Source organism: Pseudochaenichthys georgianus, chromosome 24, assembly GCF_902827115.2.
Source record: "Pseudochaenichthys georgianus chromosome 24, fPseGeo1.2, whole genome shotgun sequence".
NCBI lineage: Eukaryota > Metazoa > Chordata > Actinopteri > Perciformes > Channichthyidae > Pseudochaenichthys > Pseudochaenichthys georgianus.
The window spans coordinates 13,322,790-13,347,816 of record NC_047526.1 but is presented as its reverse complement, the minus strand read 5'-3'; the positions used below and the strand labels follow the sequence as shown (position 1 = coordinate 13,347,816).

The window sequence follows — 25,027 nt, the reverse complement described above, 5'->3', positions numbered from 1 at the left end:
GGCCGCCGGAGTCCGCCGCCGAAGCTAACCGGAGCCGTAGCTAGCCCTTTGCGGCTCCGTTAGCTTCGGCCAGCAGCGGAGCCCGGCGTTATAACTGGAGATCAAGGAATGCAACGAAACGCGGACTTGGTTCGCCTGGAGCCCGATATAGTATTAGCTAAATAAATGATGTTGAACAAGGCTTATTAAGCTGAACATCGCCACAATTGTTCTGCTATGTATCGGTACTTATTTTATTTTCTTAACGTGTGAATGACAAGCATTAAGAATAACAACAAATAGCTATTTATCTTGCATATTGTCTCGTTTGATTATGAATGTAACGTGTATATAGTGGAACTACACTGTTTTATCAAAAACCAAAGTGCCACGCAGTAACTTGGTAGGCCCATGCATGTATTTCAGCAGGAAATGTGCAACCTAGATTACATTTACCAACAGACTATATAGAAATATTTGTAAAAGTTGTTCATGCGTTATTAAGTGAATATGGCATTAACCCTCCTGTTGTCTTTGGGTCGGTTTTCATGTATTTTTGAATAAAGGTTTCCTTTAGGTGATCCAGACAGGCTGGACCAGTGGGTGCTGAACATCCGGAGGAATAAATGGACCCCCAACGTTTCTTCTCGCCTGTGCAGTGAACACTTTGAGAGTCATCCCTTCAGCACGGACTCATGGGTACAGATCCTTTAAAAAAAAAAAAAACTTGGTTCCATTTGTGAGTGTAAATTGTTGTTACTAATTAAATACAAGTTATACATCATACAATGCTAAATAATTGTTATGGCACAGCTTGCACATCACTGATGATTAATGTTCTTTTGATTAAAGGCCAAATTAAGATTTTGCCAGTTAAGTAAAGCAACATAGAAATCGATTTGTTTTGCAAACCATCACATTTCTCTTCAATTTATGCAAAGACTCTTTATCATAGATAGAGAATTGCCATTTCCCCCCACATACCCACATATGTTAAAAACAGATGAATTATATTACCGTTTTTTACGGTAATAGCAACATTCATTCATCTGTTGTCATCTTATAACTTAGTTATCTTAACAGCTATCACTGTAAAAAAAAAAAATGATTTAATTTAATTTTACTATACAATATTTATCTTTACATTCTGTTCTTGCATATGTCTTATTATATTTACGTGTATATAGATTTCTGCCTGCACTAATTTATTATTCTTAATTTAATTTTGAATTTCTTTTATTGTTTTATGTCTTATATAACTATGTTGCATTGTTGGAGGAGCTCGGGACAGATGATTTGCATTGCCATTCCCACACTGTAGCCTATGTGCCATGACATCAATCCTTTGAATCTGAATCTTGGAAACACGTAATTGTTGAATGGATTAACTGCATAGTTAACATGTTGGCCCTCTATTGTCTTTTATAATGCACTCTTACATTTAAAACAACATTATTCAAAAGAAAGTTGAATATCTACAGACCTCAAAAAGTTATTTTATGTGTTTTTGTTTATTATTTTTATTAGGGAAGGAGATGCCTGAAAAACACTGCAGTGCCCACCATTTTCTATTTCACCAAAGAACAACAGCCTAGAAGGAAAAGCAGGGTGAGTAGCAATGACGAGGTAAGTGACAGTCCTAGTTCGACTGTTAATAGCAATGAGCAGGTTGCAGATGTAGACCATGGTAGTGGTGAAAACAGTCTTGCTGCTGATCAGAGCAATATCATTATGATACAAGGCACACCTGAAGAAGCCTTTGTTGTTCCACATGTGGAGCAAAATGACATTCCAACAGTCAATGCTTGTGAGGAGGATGTTGGTTTGGGGAGCAGCAGCCAACAAGCAGACTCCGCCTCTGTTCACTCTCACACTTGGGCTTTAAACTAAGACGCTCATACTGAATAGTTTGTGCACACATTTCTAACATGTGATCTTTCTTTCATGTAGGACGCTTGAGGAAAGTTGCAACGCCTCGGCCAATGGGATGTCTTCTCCACGTGAAAGAGATTGAAGGCATAATTTATAACTTGAGACAATTTTCCAAAAGTTATGACTTGTATTGGCTTAGATAGTAATGCATTACATCTAACACGAATCAAGATCGTATAGAAAAAAGGGAAAGTGTGATCCTTAGATACAGAGGAAAAGATGTAATCGGATTAGTTTGACTTTTTTTAATAATAGGGAAACTCAGGATTACAATCTTATTCAAAACCTAAAAAGAGCATATATATGTAAAATGATCAAATTGTATCTCTTCTCTGGAAGCGGTACTGATCTGTAGGCTAATCCTTTAATTGTGAATCTGTACACCTACTGCCTGAATCTGCTTTATGGTATTATATTATACATTTAAGTAAAAAAATCATATTAATATTTCTTCTCTCCTGTGTTTATTTGCATTGCATTTGATATTGAGGTAATCCAAAACAAAAATAAAGTTACGTTACATTACTTTTATATCTTGATACTCACATGAAGTTACTGGTTGTGTTTTTGGCAAGTAGCCCTCCCAACCCTGTGCATAAGTTATATCATTGTAATTACTGATACAGTTGTTGCACATCTTTAATTTATGTTCTAGTGTACTTAAGTCATACAATGATTCGAAACCTTTACTTTTCATAAAATGCAAGATGTAACTTTCAATGTGTATTTATCACATTTTCAATGTGAAATAGATCTGATTAAATAAAGAGTAAAAGCACAATCTTAAATGTTGACATTTATCATTATCCTATGCTTATTGTTAATATAGTGGTGTTATAAACAAAATGTTGTCCTAAAGGAAATTAAGATGTTTTTTATTTGTTGACAAAAGATTTAAAGTTGATGCTCACAACATGTGGGAACATTTATGGGGAAAATGTTTCTATTGTAAAACAAATATTTATCTGCATACTGAACCATTTAGAAACTTTCTAAAAGGTATTATTTTCTGTGACGTTACGACCCTGTAGGGATTGTGGGTATTGCACTTCATAATTACATTCTATGGTATGCTTATGACATTGATGCCAAAATACATGGGATTAGGGGAGACCTTCCTGTTGTTTGCATTGTCACTGATAAATGACAGCGTAGTATTCATTGTCAAGATTTTGTGTTTTTAAACTTGGGACTCTTTTCAGACTGCTCCGGCTTGGCTTACTACAGTAAGCAGTAGACAAAAGAAGTGAAAATATGAATGTAATTTATTTTCAATATTTACATAAATACATAATTATTTTAACAAATAAAATAACAAAAAACATCATAACAAATACAAAATAAAAGGTTTGACAGACAGCCATGCCCAGCATGGGCCTGGAGAGCTGCAGAGTCCATTGGGGGAAGAGGGGGGGGTGGGATGTGGGGAAGAGGAAGAGCAGCCATGTTAACAGTGTTATGGCTACAGATGTAATATCTAACTCAACATTAGCCATGACAGTCTGGGCTTAGCAAGGGCCTTAGAATACATACTCTAAAGGCCAAATCCAAAAACAGTGATACTGACATTTTAGCAGTTCACAGTCTTTGGAGGTGGTCTTTCAGGCAATTGGCTAGTGAAAATATAATTTCCCCTAGGGGTGAAATGAGCTCCATCTCGCAAAAACAGCCCAGGACTGTCATGTCTAATGTTGGAGTGGTCAACAATGGCACCATTTAGCCTATGAACAAAAGTAGCCATAACACTGTTAACAAACTTCCAGGCCTTGTCAATTTTGACAGGATTTGCACCAGCCCTCCACCGGCGCCTCTGGGAGAGCATGATCTTCAAGCCAGGGTGCCGATGGTGAAGCTGGTGCAGGTCCTCCTTCATCTGATTCAGCAGCTGAACACTGGGCACATCCCCCAAGTCATTGCCGCCACAGTGGATGAGGAGGACATCCGGGACTGCTCTTCCTCGCAGGGAGTAGGAAAAGAAAGGGAGGACACCTCTCCAGCGCAGTCCACCCCAACCGAACCAGCACACCCTCAGGTCGAGGCCAAGGTTGCTGCTGATGGTCTCTGTACCTCTCTGGGCTCCACGCCGGACATAGCTGTCTCCGATTATCCATACAGTCACTATGGGAGGAAAATAAATGAGAGTAACAAATGCTTCAGATAATGAGGAATATCAAATTAAGTATAACGGGTTGCTCATTTTGTTCCTTTGACAATAACATACAAAATAACTATGAAATCACACCTGTATGGTTAAAAGTAACAAGAGAGCAAAACCTCAAAAAACAGATTAACAGCACACAGTTTATATATTTATATACTGTGTGCTGTTTATCTACAATTGTGCACACATGTATATGTATAGTATGTTTGTGTGTAATGTCAACCATCTGAAGTCATGTAAAGTACAGGTTGTGCAGTTTGGCGTGGAGGAGGTTGCCATCTTCTTTTTTCTTAATGCTGAAATAAATAAAAATGGTTTAATCAATATAAAAGCTACTTTCTTTTTCTACAGTCATATTTCATTAATCACATTTAATTCACGCAACACTGGCCATATCTCTGCTAGTTTACAAAGTTTAGTTACAAATGACATTTATATTTGAAAAACGGTGAAGCATTTAAAAAACAATTGTATAGTGTAGGTTCAAGAACATTTACATCAAAAGGACAAGTTTTGTAAAGTTACAGGGTATCTTACCTTCAGAATATGCCGTGAACGAGGAGCAGTGACCGCAAGCTGGGTTGTTTGCATAGGTTGTTAGCTTAATACTGAGAGCATGTTAGCTTAGCTTCTTAGCCTGAGCTAGGTCTGGAACGTCACGCTCGGTGGCAGCAGGTCCCGCCCTGTCCCGCCTCGGCTCCGCCTCAGCACCGCCTCTTTGCCCTTATTTGGAGCAGGCGGGAGAAGGCGGGAGTTAGACTCTGACGTCACTGTCGAGCCGTTAGTGGCCGACTCCGCCTACTAAGGGCTTCACGGCAACTCTACAGAATCCTATGGGTGACGTCACGGACCCTACGTCCATTTATATATACAGTCTATGGTCTAAACTAGAGAAAGTGGTTAAAGGTATGTCGATCAAAGGGAAACATGACATGTCTAACCATAACTGTGAAATATGTACACAGGGAACATTTACTCAAAGCAGAAACAGGCAGGCAGATGCAAAAGCTAAGACAGTACTAGAGCTAGTACATATACAGACAGGCCCGGACTGGCCATCGGGAGTTTTCCCGATGGCCTGGCCTGCTAAGTGGCCTGCTGGCCTGAGGATTTTTGTTATGTATGTATTGTGAAAGTAACGCTGCGCAAATGTGTGTCTGACTCTGCCTCACAGAGGGTGACTGGCTGTCTACATGATGTGGCCTGTCCACATGGCCACTTTCATACAGACCATACACTAATGCCCTCGATTGGTCTCTGTGTGTCATTCAAGCTCGGGAGGGTGTGTGTGTATGTGTGGCGCAAGTGAGCAAGAGAGAGAAAGCGCGCGCATCAGTTACGTGTAGGCTATTGTTGTTGTTAGCATCTGGTGCTAGCTAGCTGCGCTAACGGATATAAGGAGCTGTTTCAACAACAAGGTGGAGGAGAGTCCTCTCCTGTCAGACTGATAACTACAGCTCAGGTGAGGTAAAGGACTCTGCTGAGTGTTTAGATAGTTAATTTAGTTCTCAGTGGGTCTCACGGTTTGGTCACCATTCATGTAAACACATATTTCCATTTGAAGGGAGAGTGATTAGTAAAATATGCATGAATAATAATAAAAAAACGTTAACTAGGTGAAAAAAATGTAAGATACACTTTAAAAACTTGTTGAGAGCTAAAACAAGTCTTTGCTGCTGCCTCAAAGAGGAGAAGGGGGGAGACAGGTGAGGCTGGTTCAGGAGCCCAGACACACTCACAACTATAAATGAACCAAAAACAAATAAATAAACAAGTTTCAATGTTTTATCATATTGGATATGGTATGTTATTGGTTATGGCCATGTTATTATGATTTTATGATTATTTAAATGTATACAGTTCTGTTTCATGTGGGTGTAGTCTCTCTCTTTATTTCCCCCTCAAAGTGAACCAGATTGATGCATTTAAGTCCAACATTTAAAAAAAATCTTACCCCCCTATAGGATTTGAGGTTCACATGAATAGGTTCCTAAATAGATTTGCACATTTGTTTAAATAGTAACCCATCTCCATGTTTATTTTTTGGTAGTAGATTTAGAGGGCTATCCTATCACTACGGGCAGCAACGCTGTAAATATTGACAAATAAATCCAGCAAAATGGCACAAAAAACTGGTAGTGGCCTGGCTGGGTGTATAATTCCCGGCCTGATTTATTGTCCCAGTCCGGCCCTGTATATACAGACCTATGCGGTCCATTAGAACCAGCAGATAAAGACGGGTACAGATATGTAATAGCATTTACTGATGATTATAGTGGGATGATTTTCCCCTACTTTATCAAAGCAAAGAGTGATACAGCAAAAGCTACTGAAAAATTCATAGCGGATACTGCTCCATATGGACACATTAAGTGCATAAGATCTGACAACGGTACTGAATTCACCGGGCAGGAGTTTCAAACTTTACTTAGGACGAAAGGGATAAGGCACGAGACAAGTGCCCCCTACTCACCTCACCAGAACGGTACTGCTGAGAGAGGTTGGAGGACCTTATTTGAGATGTCACGATGTATGCTATTAGAGAGTAACCTCCCAAAGCAGTTATGGACATATGCTGTACAGACAGCAGCACAGATACGTAACAGGTGTTACTGTAAGCGTCTAGAGCAGACACCATACCGTTTTTACTGGCAAAACACCCAACTTGTCCAACATGAAAATATTTGGCTCTGAATGCTACGGGTATAAGCAGGATAAGAAGAAGCTAGATTCTAGATGTGCAAAGGGTATTTTTGTAGGATACGACAAATATAGCCCAGCATTCCAAGTATTTTTCCTTAGACAGGGAAAGTCCTGAAACATAGGCTGGTAAAATGGATCACAAAGAGTAGTGCCGATAGTCAGACTCAGACAAATCATAATATGGATTTTGACACTTATAGAGAAACTATTCCCACAACACCAGCAGGGACAAAAATGGTGAACCAGAATCAGAGAGAGCCTAATGTGGGTGTACAGTCCTATAGTGAGGAGAATATTGAGGCTAGTCAGATCCAGACAGATGGTACTCAAAGAGAACAGGGAGAGAGTGCATAACGCTATCCCACTAGACAAAGAAACGCTCCAGAATATTTAATGGAGTATCAGTGTAAGGCTGATTGTAATGATGAAGGTGAAAATGTAGATTACAGTTGCAAGAAAAAGTATGTGAACCCTTTGGATTCTCCACACATAGCGTTGTGTGTTCCTTCCAAACAACTCAACTTTGGTTTCATCTGTCCACAGAATATTTAGCCAGTAGTGCTGTGGAACATCCAGGTGCTCTTTTGCAAACTTCAAAGTGCAGCAATGTTTTTTCTGGACAGCAGTGGCTTCCTCCGTGGTGTCCTCCCATGAACTCCATTCTTCTTCAGTGTTTTACGTATCGTAGATTCGTCAACAGAGATGTTAGCATGTGCCAGAGATTTCTTTAAGTCTCTAGCTGACACTCTAGGATTCTTCTTCACCTCATTGAGCATTCTGCGCTGTGCTCTTGCAGTCATCTTTACAGGACGGCCACTCCTAGGGAGAGGAGCAACAGTGCTGAACTTTCTCCATTTATAGACAACTTGTCTTACCGTGGACTGATGAACATCAAGGCTTTTAGAGATACTTTTGGAACCCTTTCCAGCTTTATGCAAGTCAACAATTCTTAATGGTAGGTCTTCTGAGAGCTCTTCTGTGCGAGGCATGGTTCACATCTGGCAATGCTTCTTAAGAATAGCAAATTCAAAACTGGTGTGTATTATTTATAGGGCAGGGCAGCTTTAACCAACACCTCCAATCTCGTCTCATTGATTGGACTCCAGGTTGACTGACTCCTGACTCCAATTAGCTCTTGAAGAAGTCTGTAGCCTAGGGGTTCACCCTGCACTGTGAATGTTTACATGGTGTGTTCAATAAAAACATGAAAACATATAATTGTTTGTGTGGTATTAGTTTAAGCAGACTGTGTTTGTCTATTGTTGTGACTTAGATGAAGATCAGAACACATTTTATGACCAATTTATGCAGAAATCCAGGTAATTCCAAAGGGTTCACATATTTTTTCTTGCAACTGTATTTCTACAGAGTTGCTTGTGATGTACCCAAAACATACATGCAGGCTTATAGAGAGGCGAAGTCCCTCCCTTTCCGGGAGCCTCCATGGGACCCCGGAAGCGTAAAATTATACATTGAAGTCAATGGAGAGAGAAAGGTTATCTTTTGATCCCGTTTGAATTGTGCCACGAATGACACATATGATGTTTGTCAATTTAAAAGAATATTTTGCAAGTCAAAAAAATTAAAATGTGTCGTAAAACTGTGAAGTTACACATTTTTTTGTGTGAAACCGCTGAGTGAACTACAGGTCTCTCGTCTCGCACAATACGCGTCACCATCACAAAGATGGCCGTCACGTTAGCAAATTTCACCTGTTTCTTTCAGAATGAGAATAAAAGTATAAACGAGGTGACTACAAGTCTGGACACGTTGAGAGCTGTACATACACGAAAGGGGAGTTAGTCGGTTCTGTAAGAGCAGCGGGACCGGCTTTACAAGATGTTGGTGAGTAATATGAGTGCAATGTGTAACGTTAATGTCAGCTAGCTAACATTAGCTAACAAGGTACACTAACGTGTTTTGTTTCAGTAACTAGTGTTCTCCTTTAGAACTTCGTGGTCTGTGTGTATGCTGTGGATAACATTAGTGTTCACAAGAACAAGGTAAACTCCCGTGTTTTGTTTTAGTTGCTCTTCAGATTGAAGCGGCCAGTTTTATATCGACTATACAGGATATTATATACTGTATGTGTGATCTCCTTTTACATCTCGATGTGTCATTTGAGTTTATTTGCTGTGTGTAGATTCAAGGATTTTGGTGACATGAACATGACCATCGCGGAGGCAGTCCAGTTACCATCCTTCTGTCTCCGTGAGGAGGGTGGGTCATATATCACCCATACTGGCACCAGGTCCAAGGGCAGCTGCACATCACAGACCGGAGTCTCTGCTACTTTGTTGTGTGGACCACGAAGGAGGCGATCATCATCCTCATCCCCAAAGACCCTGCATGACATGGAAATCTCCTCCTCCTGGAACAATTCTACACCCAGCATATGCTCCCTGTGTTGGCCAGTAGAGAGGAGGACATTTAAATAAACATACTCTTAACACCCTCAGACTCTGCGTTGTGTTCCGTATGTGCGATGGGTGTTATGCAGAGGGGAGGAAAACATGACACAGCAGATTGGGATTGTGGTGGAGACGCTGAGCAGTTATTTAATTGTTGCATGTAATTATTATTATACTGCGTGCTTCTTAGTTATTCCATCTTTTGCTGTACATACATTGTATGCAACTCTATATTTACTTGTTATCTACCACACTTCCTTCTACATCATACACCATCATTATACATGATGGTGTATATAGGATATATATATTTGTATACATTACATATCTGTAAATTGTATAATTTAATTTTTCGTATTTGGGATTGTTGGAAACGTCTTTTTGATCTCTCTGTCTATAAACACAAACTGAGTAAGATTGACAATAAAGTTGACTTTGAAAAATATATATATTCTTTATGAAAATAGTTGACTGTTGGAGAAATGAATCCAAATGAAACGTTGGACTGAACTACAACTACGCCTTTAAATCTCTACGGACTGTTCTTCAGTGGGATGGCAAGTTCCTATCTTTAAACATTTATTAGTTTTTTCTCAGAACAGATTTGATTGAAGTTAATTTAACTTTGCCGACCATGTAAGGTCATTATTAAAAAGGTACAATCAATTTGTTTAGGGTTGACTAAAATAATGATAAACATTTCATTTGGATAATTTACTGACAGAATAAGAAACTCAATAATGCTCTACTCACCTGTTCCTTTTTATAAAGTGAAACAGTTGAAACGATAGATTTTTAGTAAACTTAAAAACAACCTTCTCCAAAAGCTATCAAGGAATATACCGAATACTTATTTTAGAACTTTATTACATATTATTTGTATATAGTTTGAATGATCCATAATTGACAGAAGCTTGTGTTTACACTGACCTGTTACTCATATATTAATGTCTTTGTAACTTCTTTAAACCACTACCTCACTAATTTCTTTCATTCATCACAGTTCAGTAAACTAAGTGACACATGAACCAGTTTAATAATTATAATAACGTAGGATTGCAACTCTTTGAAACTGTAGGTGGCTCTTAAAAGAGCCGGTGTGCTGGTCTCAGGTCAGTCTAAGCCCTCTCTCCGCGGATGCAGCTGGATGTCCTTGGGCATGATAGTGACCCTCTTTGCTTCGTTCATCTTACTGGGGGCAGCTACATGGATGTCGGTGCAGTCCACAGTCATTGTGCAGTTGAAGGCAGAATGAATGTATTATTGACTCCGAATGAAGCACAACTTCATGTCATACAATACATTGACTTTATTTGTAATTGTGTGAAAACATAAAGCATAATGATTAGCAAGCAGGACCTGCAGGAACAGAGCACGGTGATGGATGGAGCTGGGAAGAGAGAAGAATAAAGAAAACAGATCAACTTCATTTTCGGATATTAAAAATTCAATTTCAAAACAAGTTGCCGCTCCTACAGTTTTCTAGTGTGTAAAGATGATTTCACTTGACCTATGCAAAATATCACACTCAATACATGTGTGTCTCTGGGGGGTGCATTGTGCCTTTGATGTATATAAATAATATACCATAACCAAATACTATTACGTACAGTGGAAATCAGGTTGCCAGAGCAGGTCAGTGTGCATGTTCCTCAGGGTCTCAGCAGTTACAGGTGAGGTAAAGAAAATAAAAGAGAAAAAGGTCAGTAACAACACTTTAAAGTAACACAACAGTAACACTTTGAATAATTATCCCTTCTAATAATTTTCTCTCAGTAATCACTCAACTACTGTCTTTCCAACAAACAGATTGACTCACCCTTACTGTCATCACAATGAAACACGTCCAGAAGAATCTGTCATGTAAAGCTCCCTGCCTGCCTTCGACTCTCCCTGACTGCTTCCCTAGCACCCGGTGGATGGCGCAGTATAGGCTACTCTTCAAATGTTTCACGAAATACTTACCATCTACTCTTACTTCATGTAATAAAATAATAACTTCATGGTAAGGCTACTAAAAATGACAAGGCTACGTAATGTAATGCTAACTAACGTGCTCGCTACTCGTCGCTACTAGCTAGGTAGCTAACTTGACTGTGTTCCATGCACAACATGTATATTACCTGATATGTCTGATCCAGCGACTCCTGGTCCTTTCATCAGACGGGAAGCGATAGAACGAGCAAGTGGTTTGATCACTTATGTGATTACAACCTGGTACAAAGCACACAGGCAGCTTGTAAAAGTGAATTTATTTTTAGCAATCTCTTATTTATTGGAGGGAATAAATCGGTTATGAGATCTTCTTCTTCGCTTTAATTACGAGTCGCAACCACTTGGAGAATTATCGCCTGTGACATCACTTACGCGAGCCAGAATGGGATTTGGGATTTGTAGTCTTTGTAGTCGCGTATTTTTCATAGTCTTATATTTCAACAGTTTTACGACAAAATGTGACTTTTTTGACATGGAACTTATTGTTTAAGATTGACAAACATCATATGTGTAGTTCGTGGCACAATTCAAACGGGATCAAAAGATACGTGTTCTCTCTCCATTGAATTCAATGTTAATTTTTCGCTTCCGGGGTCCCATGGGCCGGAAGTAGATGGGCGTGACTTCGCCTCTCTATAGGCTCTAAGAAATAAAAAATGCGCTGATGCAATGAAAGAGGAGATTAACTCTTTAACAGAGAATGAGACCTTCAGTATGACCACACTGCCAAAGGGCAAGCAAGCAGTGGGAGGTCGTTGGGTATATGCAGTAAAGGAAAGCCCATATGGATCTGATATTTTTAAAGCCAGGTATGTAGCTAAAGGCTATAGTCAAGTAGAGGGAATTGATTACGAGGAAACTTTTTCACCGACAGAAAATATGACTTCTGTACGTACATTGATGCAGGTGGCTATACAGGAGGATCTTATCCTACACCAAATGGATGTGAAGACAGCTTATCTCCATGCACCAATAGACTGCGAGTTATATATGGAACAGCCCGAAGGTTTTGAGGCAAAATCCAAAACAGGGGAACACTTAGTGTGCAAACTTAACAAGTCATTGTATGGTTTAAAGCAATCCGGGCTAAACTGGAACAAGTTACTGCATGATCATCTTACAGAGAATGGGTTTGTGCAAAATGATGCTGATTATTGTGTATACAGAAAAGAGTCTGAGAAAGAAAGAGTTATTCTGCTGATATGGGTAGATGACCTACTTATAGCGGCCAATAACAACGGCTCACTCAGTGATGTCAAAGAGATGTTGAAGAGGAAGTTTAAAATGAAAGATTTGGGTGAACTTAAACACTTCCTAGGTATCGACTTTACACAGAGTGAGGGGGAGATCAAAATGAGCCAAAAGAGACACATAGCAAAGATGCTAGAGAGGTTTGGCATGTCAGAGTGCAAACCAAGGTCAACTCCATGCGAGCTAAAGTTACATTTTGACACTGAGGGTGAAGTTATCGATTCAACAGGATACAGAGACATAGTAGGTAGCTTGATATACATTATGACATGTACTAGACCTGATCTGAGCTGGATTGCGAGTAAACTATCACAACACCTAGCAGAACCAAAACAACAACATTGGCCTGCAGCAAAACAACTGTTGAGGTATCTAAAGGGTACAATAGACCAAGAGCTACATTACAAGAAAAGTGAGGAAAGCCTAAAGCTTGAGGGATACAGTGATGCTGATTGGGCAGCCGATCAAAATGAGGAGAAGCACAACTGGATATTGTTTCAGCTTAACTGAAAATGGTCCAGTTATATCCTGGAAAAGTAGGAAGCAGCCAACAGTGGCGCAATCGACCTGTGAAGCCGAGTACATGGCTTTAGCGGCTACTACTCAAAAGAGCATGTACCTTGTACAGCTATTAAAAGGGGTAGACCATAATAGCCCACATGTACCAGTGAAGATATATGAGGACAACCAGGGAAAAAACCCTGTATCCAGACAGAGAAGCAAGCATGTAGACATCAAATACCATTTTGTACGATCTGCACATGCTCAGGGGAAGATATCTATTACATATTGTCCTACTGCAGATATGGTAGCTGATGTCCTAACCAAGCCGTTGACAAAGGCTACATTTGACAAGTTCAAAGGGTATTTGTTTGGAGAGTAATGTGAATTGCAGGTGTAAAAATTGAACACTGCTAGAAAGTTTTTGTTTATTTGGATGCTGTGTACCACTGTAGAGAGTTATCAACATCTCTTTGAGTGGGAGTGTTAAGCATATTTGTATAAGAACAAAGTCATGTTTCAGTTCATGTGTATGACATCATCAGAATGTGCCTGAAACGTGGTGATGCTAATGAGCATGCGCAGATGTAATAAACGGTCTGTACTCCAGGCCAAACTCAGTGCGATGTGGTCGTGTGTTTTTTCTGTCCGTTAGCATACTTACAAACTACTTTGGTTGACTGCAAATGTGGAGACTTCTGCAGAATATAATGTCTCACGCAACATGAACACAAACCAACAACCCACAATTCTAAAATAATCATAGACTTAGACAGGACAAGAGTTAATTGTCTTAATAAGATTAAGGCAATTAAGTCTCATATTTGTGACCATATGACACAGGAACACATAAGTACATATCTGCATTTAGATATATGGAAATTAAGAAATGGATAAACAAAAACATTGGCGATGAGATCCGTTTCTGTATTGCTCTGTTAAGCGGATTACAATATGACATTAGAGAGTCAAATAAAAAACGACGTCCTTTCAAAGTTCTTTGTATCGAATATATAAAAAAATCATATTCTGATCTATTGTATTCTCTGATTGATCTCCTACATGGATTGGTAAACTGGCAAAGATATGATTTTTTGCAACAGATGACTTACTAAAGTAGGTCTGCTTGATTTACGAACAACTCTAAGCCTGCAGCGAAATGGACGTGTTTTTATATGAAGACAGAATGTTTTATTTTATATTTACAGATATGAACAAATGCATGTAGATGTATTCTGTATATATTTGTGTTGTACATATATTCGGAAATATTTGCCGGCCGTTCTTGTCTTGGCTGTTTGTCCCTGTATTACTTGGTCTGGAAACTACAAATTAACATCAGATTCTGATTTATTGAAAAGCTTTTAGTATGTCTTCTACAATGTGGCTCTTTTTTCTATTGAATAGGACTATTCCACTTGACTACACCCACCTGGTACCTCTTGGGAGTCTAAACCTTTTCACAGTTAATTACTACATCTCTTGCGCTGTCAAACCAGTCTGTTTATCTCAGGATCACAGCCGCCATCGTGATTGTTGGCTTAAAAAAAGGTCTGCTGTCAATACAGTGTGTTCTGATACATTTTCAACTGTGGGAACAAAGCTAACAAACCTAACCCTAACCCTGACTAGATAGAAACTCAGTCAAATACAGATACAGATGGTTACCATACTTCTCTGACAGGATGCTCCCAACAATTTTCAAAATGTTATAAAAAAAGGAAATAGTAATTGAATGTAGAATTCTTTTTAGATAGCATCACCGCAAATGTAAAGTAGAAGCAGCCAATATCATGAATACAAAGTGGATTTGTTGTTTTTCCTATATAAAATAAAACCTTGGAGATTGACTGAAAATCCTTTAAAGGTAGTGCTAGAATCCCTCGCCGTGCAAAGAGTCACGCCTTGAACTAGAATGCTCTTGTCTCCTGGAGGATATAAAATAAGGTCTACAGGGGTTAGGTATTTCCTAGCAGTATTTCCAACCATGAATTACTCACTGGGTGACAGATTGAGGGACACAACGAAGCGCACTATTGCCATGATAGTCAGGTTCATTATGCTGGCGACACCGAAGAAAAACCCTGCCAGAGCGTAGTATAAACACAAAGCGTCTCCCCCGAGCCAGTGGTGGTTCCAAGCTGCCGCCACAGAGAGAGGGTACATGGCAACAGCTGCTCCCAGGTCTGTCACGGCCAGATTCACACTCAGCAGCTCTGGTGGTTTCATCCTTGATGACCTCTTGACTGCCATGATGAGGATCAGCAGGTTTCCCACAATTGAGAGAACAGCTGAGAAAGAGAGGGGAGAACAAGAAGGATACAAAGTGAACAGTGATACTCTATTCAATTCACATAATGCACCCTTTACATGTAATCTTGTTTTATTTACTTTTAGGGTATTAGAATCTTGTTTTGCTGTCCCAATGGGCAACTCTAAAAAGTCACTTTAGCAGACACAAAATAACACAAAGCTTTTTTTTCAGTTACAAATCTGAAACACTGTTACATGCTTAGATAGAATGGATTTGAGAGGGTTTCTATTTTTAACCAGCACATAATATCATTATTGAGCCCTCAAGAGACAGACAGCGTAAATGCCAGGGGAATGCATGTGACACATCTTGTTTAGGACAATTAAGGAGTGAGCCCCCCCGTTTGCTATCCATATCCGATATATAGGCCTACCTTAGGAATAGTTGGATTAAACATTTGCTTAGTGTTAGCGAAAGTGCTTTTTTGGAGAGAGTTAGATGGGAATATTGAGGATGACAAAGCGACAGCCATCTGTAGTTGAGCTAAGCTTAGCGTGAAAACTCAAAGCAGGGGAACACAGCTCACCTGAGTCAATTCAGGGCAAGAAAATCCACCTGTCGCACCTCATTAGCTCACTTGCTAATGTGTATTTATTTAGTTTGTTTAAAAGATAAGTTGTGGTTGTAGGTTATGTGGTGGAATATTTATTGGCAGGTAGCAGTAACTTCAAGGAGCACGAAACAACCAAAGACTTCAGAAAGTCAATACGTCTATCCAAGAAATAGTCCTGACCTTAAAGGTGGGGTAGGTAAGTTTCATAAACCGGCTCGAGATACACTTTTTGTTATATTCCATGGAATGCTCTTAACATCCCGATAGCAATGAATATCTTAAGTGCTTTGACAAAAAATCCATAAAAAAATGCCATCTGTAGAAGCCGTAATACTGTAAAAAGTACAACCTGGCCTACCTGCCTGTCAGCCTTCCATTGGGGCACAAACTTATCTCGTGCCCTCATTGGTCATGTGCGCGTTCGTGTGTGTTGGAGGAGGGACTCTATAAGGAAGTGGCAGATTTTCTCCGGTTGTGTATTTTCAAATTCTAGCGATCTCGAGCCGGTTTCTCAAACTTACCTACCCCACCTTTAATCACCTTTAAAACTACAACTTGGTCTGATATTTAGCGGCCTTTAGAGGTGCCAGTATGCATTTTTTAGGTGTTTTAGGTATGCTAGTAGTCTCTTGGCTATAGCTTCAAATAGCTGAAGTGAAATCGGAACTTAGATAAGTAAGCAACTTCACTTAAAATTACACTGACATTTGTACAAAAAAATATAGCTAAAATAAAAAAATCCATTCAACATTTCTATTTTAAGCGGGCTATAATAGGCACTATTTCCAGTAAGCTCTAGAGACAACTATGGTAAAACGTCCATGGGGTATGGGGTCGCAAAAGTTCAGACTCTGGGGTTGGAGTTTAAATAAAGCACAGATTATAGCTTTAAAAAATGGCATTAGAAGAGAGTGATCATGATTTTTTTTAATGGAATGAATCAAGTCATCATGACCCTAACCCATTTTTCACAAAAAGGTCAAATTAATCTATTGAGCTGGATTCGATTAATGTTTCGAGCTCTTATTACACATTGCTACATCTCCCATTCAATATGATGGCAATCTCTTGCCGGGACCCTCCAAGGTGATACTATCAGTAACAAAGGAAGCATATTATGATGGAAGAAAACCAGAATAAGGGGACGGGACTCAAAGCAAGGCTTCCGCAGAAAAGCTTTTATAAATGTAAGCAGAGGATTTTACCTTTATTGGGTTAGAATGTAAGACAGGCTCAATGTGATGCTTGGAAAGGGAAATTGGAAAATGTCTAATAGATACTGTAGCTTTCACAGTAAGAGCTCTTCACCCTGTTAAACCACCCAGGAAAGTTACGGTTGCAGATTAGTAAAATGCCAGGGACGTCTTGTAATCCTCTGAAATCCATATATCACAACACACGTAGGACAAATGCAATTTATACAGTAAAACGGGAAGTGCAGACAATCCCTTGTCTAGTTGAGACGAGCCCCTGTCTCAAAAACGGTAGATAGTGTCAAGGGAATTAAATGCTGTTGGACTGTTCTTTATAATTGAAGGTATCCATCCGTAATGTATTCAGCACAATCCTAGGCACAGCACTGAACATCTGCTATTGTATTAGCCTTCTATGCTGGTTTATTTAAAGCTTGCAAGCTGTTCCAGCTTTTATACATTGTTTTGAATTAGGCATGATTTATAACACTGGTCATTATTATTCTTTTCAATCAAAAGTTGACTTTTAAAGGTGTACATCATTTTTTTTTCTATTTACCTTTCTCAATAATCAAACTGCGGTTTGGTAAAAATCCTGAGTTTCTAAAGCCCATTTTTTAAAGATATTAAGAATTCTATACATTTTCTAGCACCGATTCATAGGCTTTATTCATTGGTGACTTCAACTATCAGATAATGTGGATGGTAGAAAATGACTATATTTAGACTAATATATGGAATCTCTTAAGTGTTTGAACCGTCAATAGATCCTTTTCACTAAACTGGGCTTAAACACTAGATTCAAACATGTCTTAAATGTGAATGAAACACACTTGTTAAACCTTTAGCTGCATAGGTTGAGGCTCATCACTCCTTTTAGAGCCAGTGCTCACTCTCTGCTGCCTAGCTTGGAGGTGAGCAAGGCCAGCTATTGGTTTCGAGGAGTGATGAATAATTTCTCAACATCCTGAACCCTACTGCTCCGTCTTATTCTCTAATCTTGCACTCATGCTGAAACGACCTTGTTAACTCTCCCAGGTGAAAGTGTACCATGGGATATACTTCTGCAGGTAGAGATTCACTCAGGGAGGTTGTAGGCTAACTGTCATTGTGTTGTGTAATAGAAGCTTCGAATGAAGAACCAAGCAAATCTTGTCCAAACTGAATGTGTTTACTTTATATTCATTTATTCATTTCCAACAAGAACGGTGGAAGACGGAGAAAATGCACTCGATATACTCGTATTCATTTCTATATCAAAACAGGAAGGAGCAAAAAGCAGGACACATACTTGCACTGATAAAATAAAAGCATTAATTTCCTTTTTTACCTTCAACCTTTTACCCTTAACTTCTGTCAAGAAGCAAATAAATGTTTTTACTGCCTTAAATAAAAGAAGTTACTACACATTGCAACTAAACCTTTAATATCATTAGCATCACTGAAGCTTAATTGAAAAATCTAATCATATCAGCATATTACATTACATGTAATTTGTTAGATGCTTTTATCCAAAGCGACTTATATACATTCAGGACTGTGCACAATCCCCACAGTAGCAATTTGGGGTGAAGTGTCTTGCCCAGGGACACAACGACATGCTGACTGCAGTAGCACTCGAACTTGGTACCCCCTGATTCGAAGTCAGTCAATTTCTCCTTACATTGATAACCTCGGCTTCGCCCTCACATCTTCCTTTAGTGGGACTACTTAAACGCAAATCCCAGTGACCCAATCAACTTCCAGCTCGCTGATAATCACTTTCATGGAAGTGCTGCCTGGCCAATTGCTCGAAACCACTTACAAAAACACAAAATAATCAATGGTGACACCTCACTGCTTAAGGTTTACAAGGACAGTGTCTTTCACAGTTCACTGGGGAGAAGAGGGATACAGAATGTGAACATCCTCCATTACATGCAGCGATAGAGATGAAGAATGTTTTGAAATTCCAAATCTGTGACGCTTCCTTTAAAATGTTGCATTAACCACCGATCCTCAGTAAAGGCTATGCATGTTTACTTCTTACCACATAGTTTTAGGTTCGCAGAACATTTGAACAAACATTAAGCATTTATGACAGCGGGAGGCAGGCCACCCCCAGAATCAGAAAGCAGAAGTAATTTAATGAATATATTATGCAACCTTAAAAATAATCATGAATGTTTACAGAGGGCAGAGAGTGTACAATAATGTGAGATTTTTAGGAATGGGCATCTGCTTGCAGGAATACTATTTTTATAATTTTTTAAAAGATCGAAGAGTCAGTGTAGGATGCTGTCTTCATTCTAATCCTTAGGACTCAATAATGGACTAATGGTACAACATTTACTGAAAAGGGATTACATGTGAGTGAAGGGAGCTGTGGGGGAGGGTAAAGAGTGAATACAAAGAAGAAAAAGGAATACACCTGGGAACCTGCCGTGAGCCAAAAGCAACAACATCTTTCTTTGACATTCAAAATGAATCAATACCAATCAATATGTTTTAAAACAACTATTATATGGCCAAAAATAAGTATCTTGTTGCAATCACAATTTTGCAGCTTTTGTTTGATACTGAACACTCCAGCCGTGTATAATGGCCACATTAGGAGGGCAATGTGCGTCCAGAGCTAGTTACACCAAGATAAGTGTGAACGTGTATGTAACGTAATGACAAAATAGACGTGATGCATTATTCAAACACATTGCCAAAAGATCCCTATAACCCCCATCTCCTTCAGTGTCATGGCCCGAAATTAGCATCAGTGGGCTATAGTCAAACATATGTATTTATGTATTAGTCATTAATTATGTATCTATTGACTCTGAGTAGCCGCCAGCCATGTCTTAACATGAATCAAATGTCCACCTAGGGCAGGCCAACCCTGTCTTCTTCCCATAACGAAAGTGCATTCTCAATCATGATCCAGGGAGGAAACCTTTTGCTCCCAGATTATGGTATGCGTTTTAAGTACGTCAAACAAAACAAAACAACTTGGTAAGGTTCAGTGAAAAGATCAAGGGTTTGTTTAATTAAATTGACTATGTGTGTAACATTAATCTCGTTACGAACATACATCAAATCAAGAAAACGTTTACTTTTGGTTCCTCACAGGATTCAATCAGTGACCCCCTGGGTTAAAGGCCTGTGTTTGTTTGGCAAATCCATCATCTCCAACATCCTCTACACACTAACTTTTGTATTTTTAAAATGCTGTTTCATTGAATGGGACTACATTTTAGGAAATAAGGATAGGCAGTTGGGGATTGTTCACACTGGGCCTCATTATTTTGCTTTACAAAGTCAGGGATGTAAACACTGTAAAATATTTAACCTGAGGGTCTGTATGAAAATGATGAGAGTAGAAAGGGCTCAGAAAAGGGTAGGGGTATTGTTATTTTTCCTTCAGCCAAAGCGGGTTAGTCCAAATTGTGTGTGTAGCAGGGAAGCGTCTTGCATTTGTTTCTCATTCAATATATCTGTTAGAATATAATGAATATTTTATTCCAGCTTAACAAATATTGTTTTTTAATAAGAACAAAAAGGTGCTCTTTGCTTCATGAAGAGGACAACAGTTCTACAGTACATGTTGGTTATATTGGCATTTAAAGTTCCATTTACAAACTAAGGTAGTAAAAGCTGACTATTTCAAGACTGTTATAGCATTTTGACATGCTGTGGGTTGGCGTACTTCAGTAAAGTGTAGTCAAGTGGATAATTCCAAGAAAACATTAACATAACAAGTGATAGTTATTTGTTGGTAATTGGTATGTACACTGGCTGCTACATTCAGTGCCTGTGATGTGACTATTAGTTTCATCATATAGTGCCAGACTTCTGTGCAATTTGTGCGAAGCATCTGAGAAGAGGCTTCCCACTTCCTCATGACCCAAAGAGGAGCAGTCCTGGCAGGCTGACATACCGCTCCAATTCCATGCTAATGAAAGACATAGGTTTTAGACATTCATCCTGTGTTGGTAGCACGGAGTTGAAAGGCGACAGAATATGTCATTTATGTGCCAGAAACAACACACATCTGTCCATATTTGAATGCCTGACTAACCTTTGGAGGTGGATAATAATTAACGATGGGAGTTGTATATTTTTTAGTGTCTGGTTTCATATGATCATTTCAACTTGTAAGTGTCTTTGAATACTATGAAAAGCGCTCTATAAAAAAAGTATTATTGTTATTATAACCCCATCTTACCCTTACCCCCACCTGCTACACCAAGAGTGCTTGAAGAGAACTCATCACAACAAGAAACAAATGATTACACATGTCTCAACATAAGTACCCATTATCCCAGGGCAAATTCTATATGTATTATGTATGATATATGTACGTCATCTAGAGTCCCTTGCTGAAAATAAACTATATAATTTACAGCAACCTATTAAGCCAATAATTCTATAAAAAAACGATTTGCAAAGCGCTAAGTGTGACATAACCAATGTGATGCAGGCCTCTGTGAATCGTAACCACAGCATAATGTCTTTTACACAGCAATAAAACCCAGCAGGATATTTCTTACAATATAATAAAATATGTTCAACTTTAAAAGGGCAAGGGTGTTAAGTTCACTGTCATATTACAAATATTTATATCATATTGTTATATGAGAGGAGCTGAACTGCAGATGTGAATGTCAACGCTGTGCATTACAGGGAACAAATCACTTCACAGTGCAGAGGATTTTATTGCAGTGCCCCATTCACTGCAGGGTCAGCCTTCTGTTTGCTTTTTGGCCAATATACACTGCACTGTGTGTTTGTCCAAAGCGATTATCATCCATCTTTCATCACACTCTGTAAATCTGTTTATCTTCCTCTGATTTTACAGTAGATTTACTGACTTATCATAAAGACAGACAAGGCTGGCTTTGCTGTCGGATATATACAAATGGAAATGAATTTAAAATAGGAGCATATCCTGCAGGATTACGTTAAAATATCTCACAGCATGCTGAAACCCCCTGCTGGGCTGCCACTGAAATAATTGCTCACCAATTTGTCTTCTTTATAGTCAAGGTAAATGGCTTTAATGTACCTTTCAATTTCACTAATTAACTCATAGCACTATATATAGATCCTGCCCGACACCATTTGAAAGGTTCTGTATCCTTTGAGGTTAAGGACTGCCCTATTACACAACGGACTCTTTTTGTCCCTTTGAAGGACATTGCACGACTTACAGGTTTTATCTGGAGGTATACTCTAACCTTAATCATCATCACCATATGTCTAACCAAAATACATAATTGAAGAGTATAGGGTTTATAATTGAACGGGTACCATTGTTGGGGAACCTGTTGTGTGCAGACACAGCACGATGAAGAGAGAGCATAAGTTAATTAGATGTAAGCAACACACTGGCTCTTATGTCACTTTTAAAACACTTGACATATAACTGTGTCTAAGTGTCGTATATACGTTTTAGATGAGTGAGAAAAAACAAAAATAGGAGAACCAGCCTTCAGAGTCAAATGTGCGTAAAATGGATTACGGAAAAGTGAATTTAGTGCTTTGCTATTCTGTTTTTGAAGTCTCCAAATCCTGTGGAAGAAATTAATCCAGTACAACAGTATTTTTCACTCACACTTAACTGAGCCATAGCAGGGATGCAGAGCCCTTGAGAGCTGTATAATCGTATTAAATCATTAATTCAAGCTTAAGTAGGCCTTTTAATTACCTATAACCAGCAGATAGCATCCTGTGAAGATGTCCAGCGCCGGTGAGAGCGTTGAGCTGTAGATATCCATTGCTTCTACAAAATAATAGAAGTAAAACAGAGAATAAATGATCCGACTTCGTGATGGAGAAAAGTCAAAATGTGCCGCTGTCGATGCGTTCCGGTGTCAGATCCATCTATCCTTAAGTATGGAGCAGAGACGCAAGAGGGTCCTCGGGGCACAGTGTCGCGCGCTGGTGTTCCCGGCTCCAACTGAAGTTTGTGGCATGCAAAAGGTGCTAGAAATATAAGCTACCATCAAGCGCCTCATGCACAGATGCTACATTTAGGGAAGCCTCGAGAGGCAATAAATGGTCATCCACATATTGTTATGGTTTCCTCTCCTGTGTTCATGATTAAAGCACAGCCGTGAGACAAGTATGACACGTGTTGTCTGGTTAAAATTAAAAGTTATGGCAAGACAGATACCTAAGCTACATTTCTTCACCTGTTTTCACTATTGACAGGTCAAACCCTTTAGACAATTTGTACCTGTTTTCTATGATATTAAATTATTGCTGATTGGACAATTTTAAAGGGATACTTGTTTTGCTCTATACATAACTTGACAATATAACTTGCTGACTCAAGCTAAATCCTTGATGTACTTTGTTTTTAAAGTGATTGGAGAAATTAATTCTCACTTGAAAGAGAACACTAATGTTTTTAATCCTATGAAAATGGGGTAGCTCAGCCTCTTGTGGCCGAAATGCATGTTACAACAACAAATGTAAAAAAATAAGAGATAACTGTTTCTTTCTCACTTGCTTCTCAGGGCCGTAATTATTAGCAAGTGAGTGGAAAAAGTAATTATCTAAATGAGTTTGTTTTTAAATGAGCATTTTATTCTTTCTAAACTTCACATTTAAAACATAAAAAAGGCATTCATACGTTAATTAATTCAAACGTTTTTGAATTAAATGCTGCTGCTATCTCATAGTATGGTCCCAGTGCAGATAATCATGTTATATATGCATGCTGTATTATCTTCAAAGGGCCAGAGGGCAGTGTGGTTGCAACTTAGAGTGTGGCTAAGACAAGGTGTAATCTTTAAGTACAGATGTATTTACACACAATTTCCAAATAATAATTCAAGGCTCAGATCATGTTATCAGTATTATTTATGGGAATTATTATATATTTCTTTGTGAGGGGACTTTTCGAAAGTAATTCCTGTAAATTATACTAAAACCTTCAAAAGAAGAAGAATACAGTAGGGTCTTTTATCAGGGCATCATTGATTTTTAATGTTCTAGAATAAAAAATCAATGATGCCCTGATAAACGACCCTGCTGTATTGGCCAACTCTCTAAATGAGTATTTCTTAACTAGTGCTCTGGACATTACAAAGCTCTTCCCGCCATCTGAGGTCTCACCTAGCCCGACTGTGGATACACACCCCGTTTTTGACCTGGAGGAAATCACAGAGGTTGAGGTAAAAAAATATAATCTCAGGGTTAAGAGGTTCTAAGGCTAGGGATGCAGATGATTTAGACACCAACTTCATAAAGACACATATTGACGGTCTAATAATACCAATTACTATGCTATTGAATCAATCTATCAGCACAAGGGAAGTCCCATCATCCTGGAAGGTGGCCTCAGTGACACCGATCTTTAAATCTGGGGATAAGGCCACGATGTCCAATTATAGACCAATCAGCATCCTCCCCTGTGTCTCTAATATAGGTGAGAAATGGGTTTCAAAACTAATCACCAAACATTTAGATAAAGGTTTCGCTCCACTCTACCCAATGCAGTTTGGTTTTCGTGCTCACCTCTCCACTGAGACAGCTAACTGTGTCTTTGTGGAAAAGGTTAAATGTATGTTGGACACGAGCCCATATGTAGGTGCTCTCTTCCTTGATCTCAGAAAGGCATTTGAAGGGTAGGGGGTATTGTTGACCACCAAGTGCTCCTTACAAAGCTGACTCATTTCAACTTTTCGGCAGTTTCAATACATTGGTTTAAGTCTTACTTATCGAACAGAAAACAGTCTGTTTCGGTCAACGGTGCCAAATCCCCCTACCTTGTCAACCCTGTTGGGGTTCTTAGACTATTACTGTTTTCACTGTACATTAATGACTTGCCTAATGCATGTCCTGAGTCGAATATGAAAATGTATGCTGATGATGTTGTCATCTTTGTACACGGGAAGAACATTGAAATGATCTCATGTTGTCTCTCAAAAGCTTTGGACAAGGTTCAAACAACTGCAACAGGCTGAACAACATTTGCTTACAGTTAAATGTAAAACAAACAGTATGCATGATGTTCAGTAAACGACCAGTCAAAATCTGTGAGGTCCTCGGTAGACG

At 39.0% G+C, this 25,027-nt stretch overlaps 1 protein-coding gene across 1 annotated transcript in view; it reads right to left on the bottom strand.

The window, feature by feature from the left end:
• The window catches only part of opn8b (opsin 8, group member b), a 35,343-nt gene extending 12,603 nt beyond the window's left edge, over positions 1-22,740 (bottom strand). The window contains exons 1-2 of the mRNA XM_034075332.1: positions 22,671-22,740; positions 14,934-15,224 (exon numbers count right to left, since the gene is read on the bottom strand). Coding sequence (XP_033931223.1) covers positions 14,934-15,224; positions 22,671-22,740 — 361 coding nt within the window. The remainder of the gene's footprint in view (positions 1-14,933; positions 15,225-22,670) is intronic.
• Between the last annotated feature and the right edge of the window lie 2,287 nt (positions 22,741-25,027).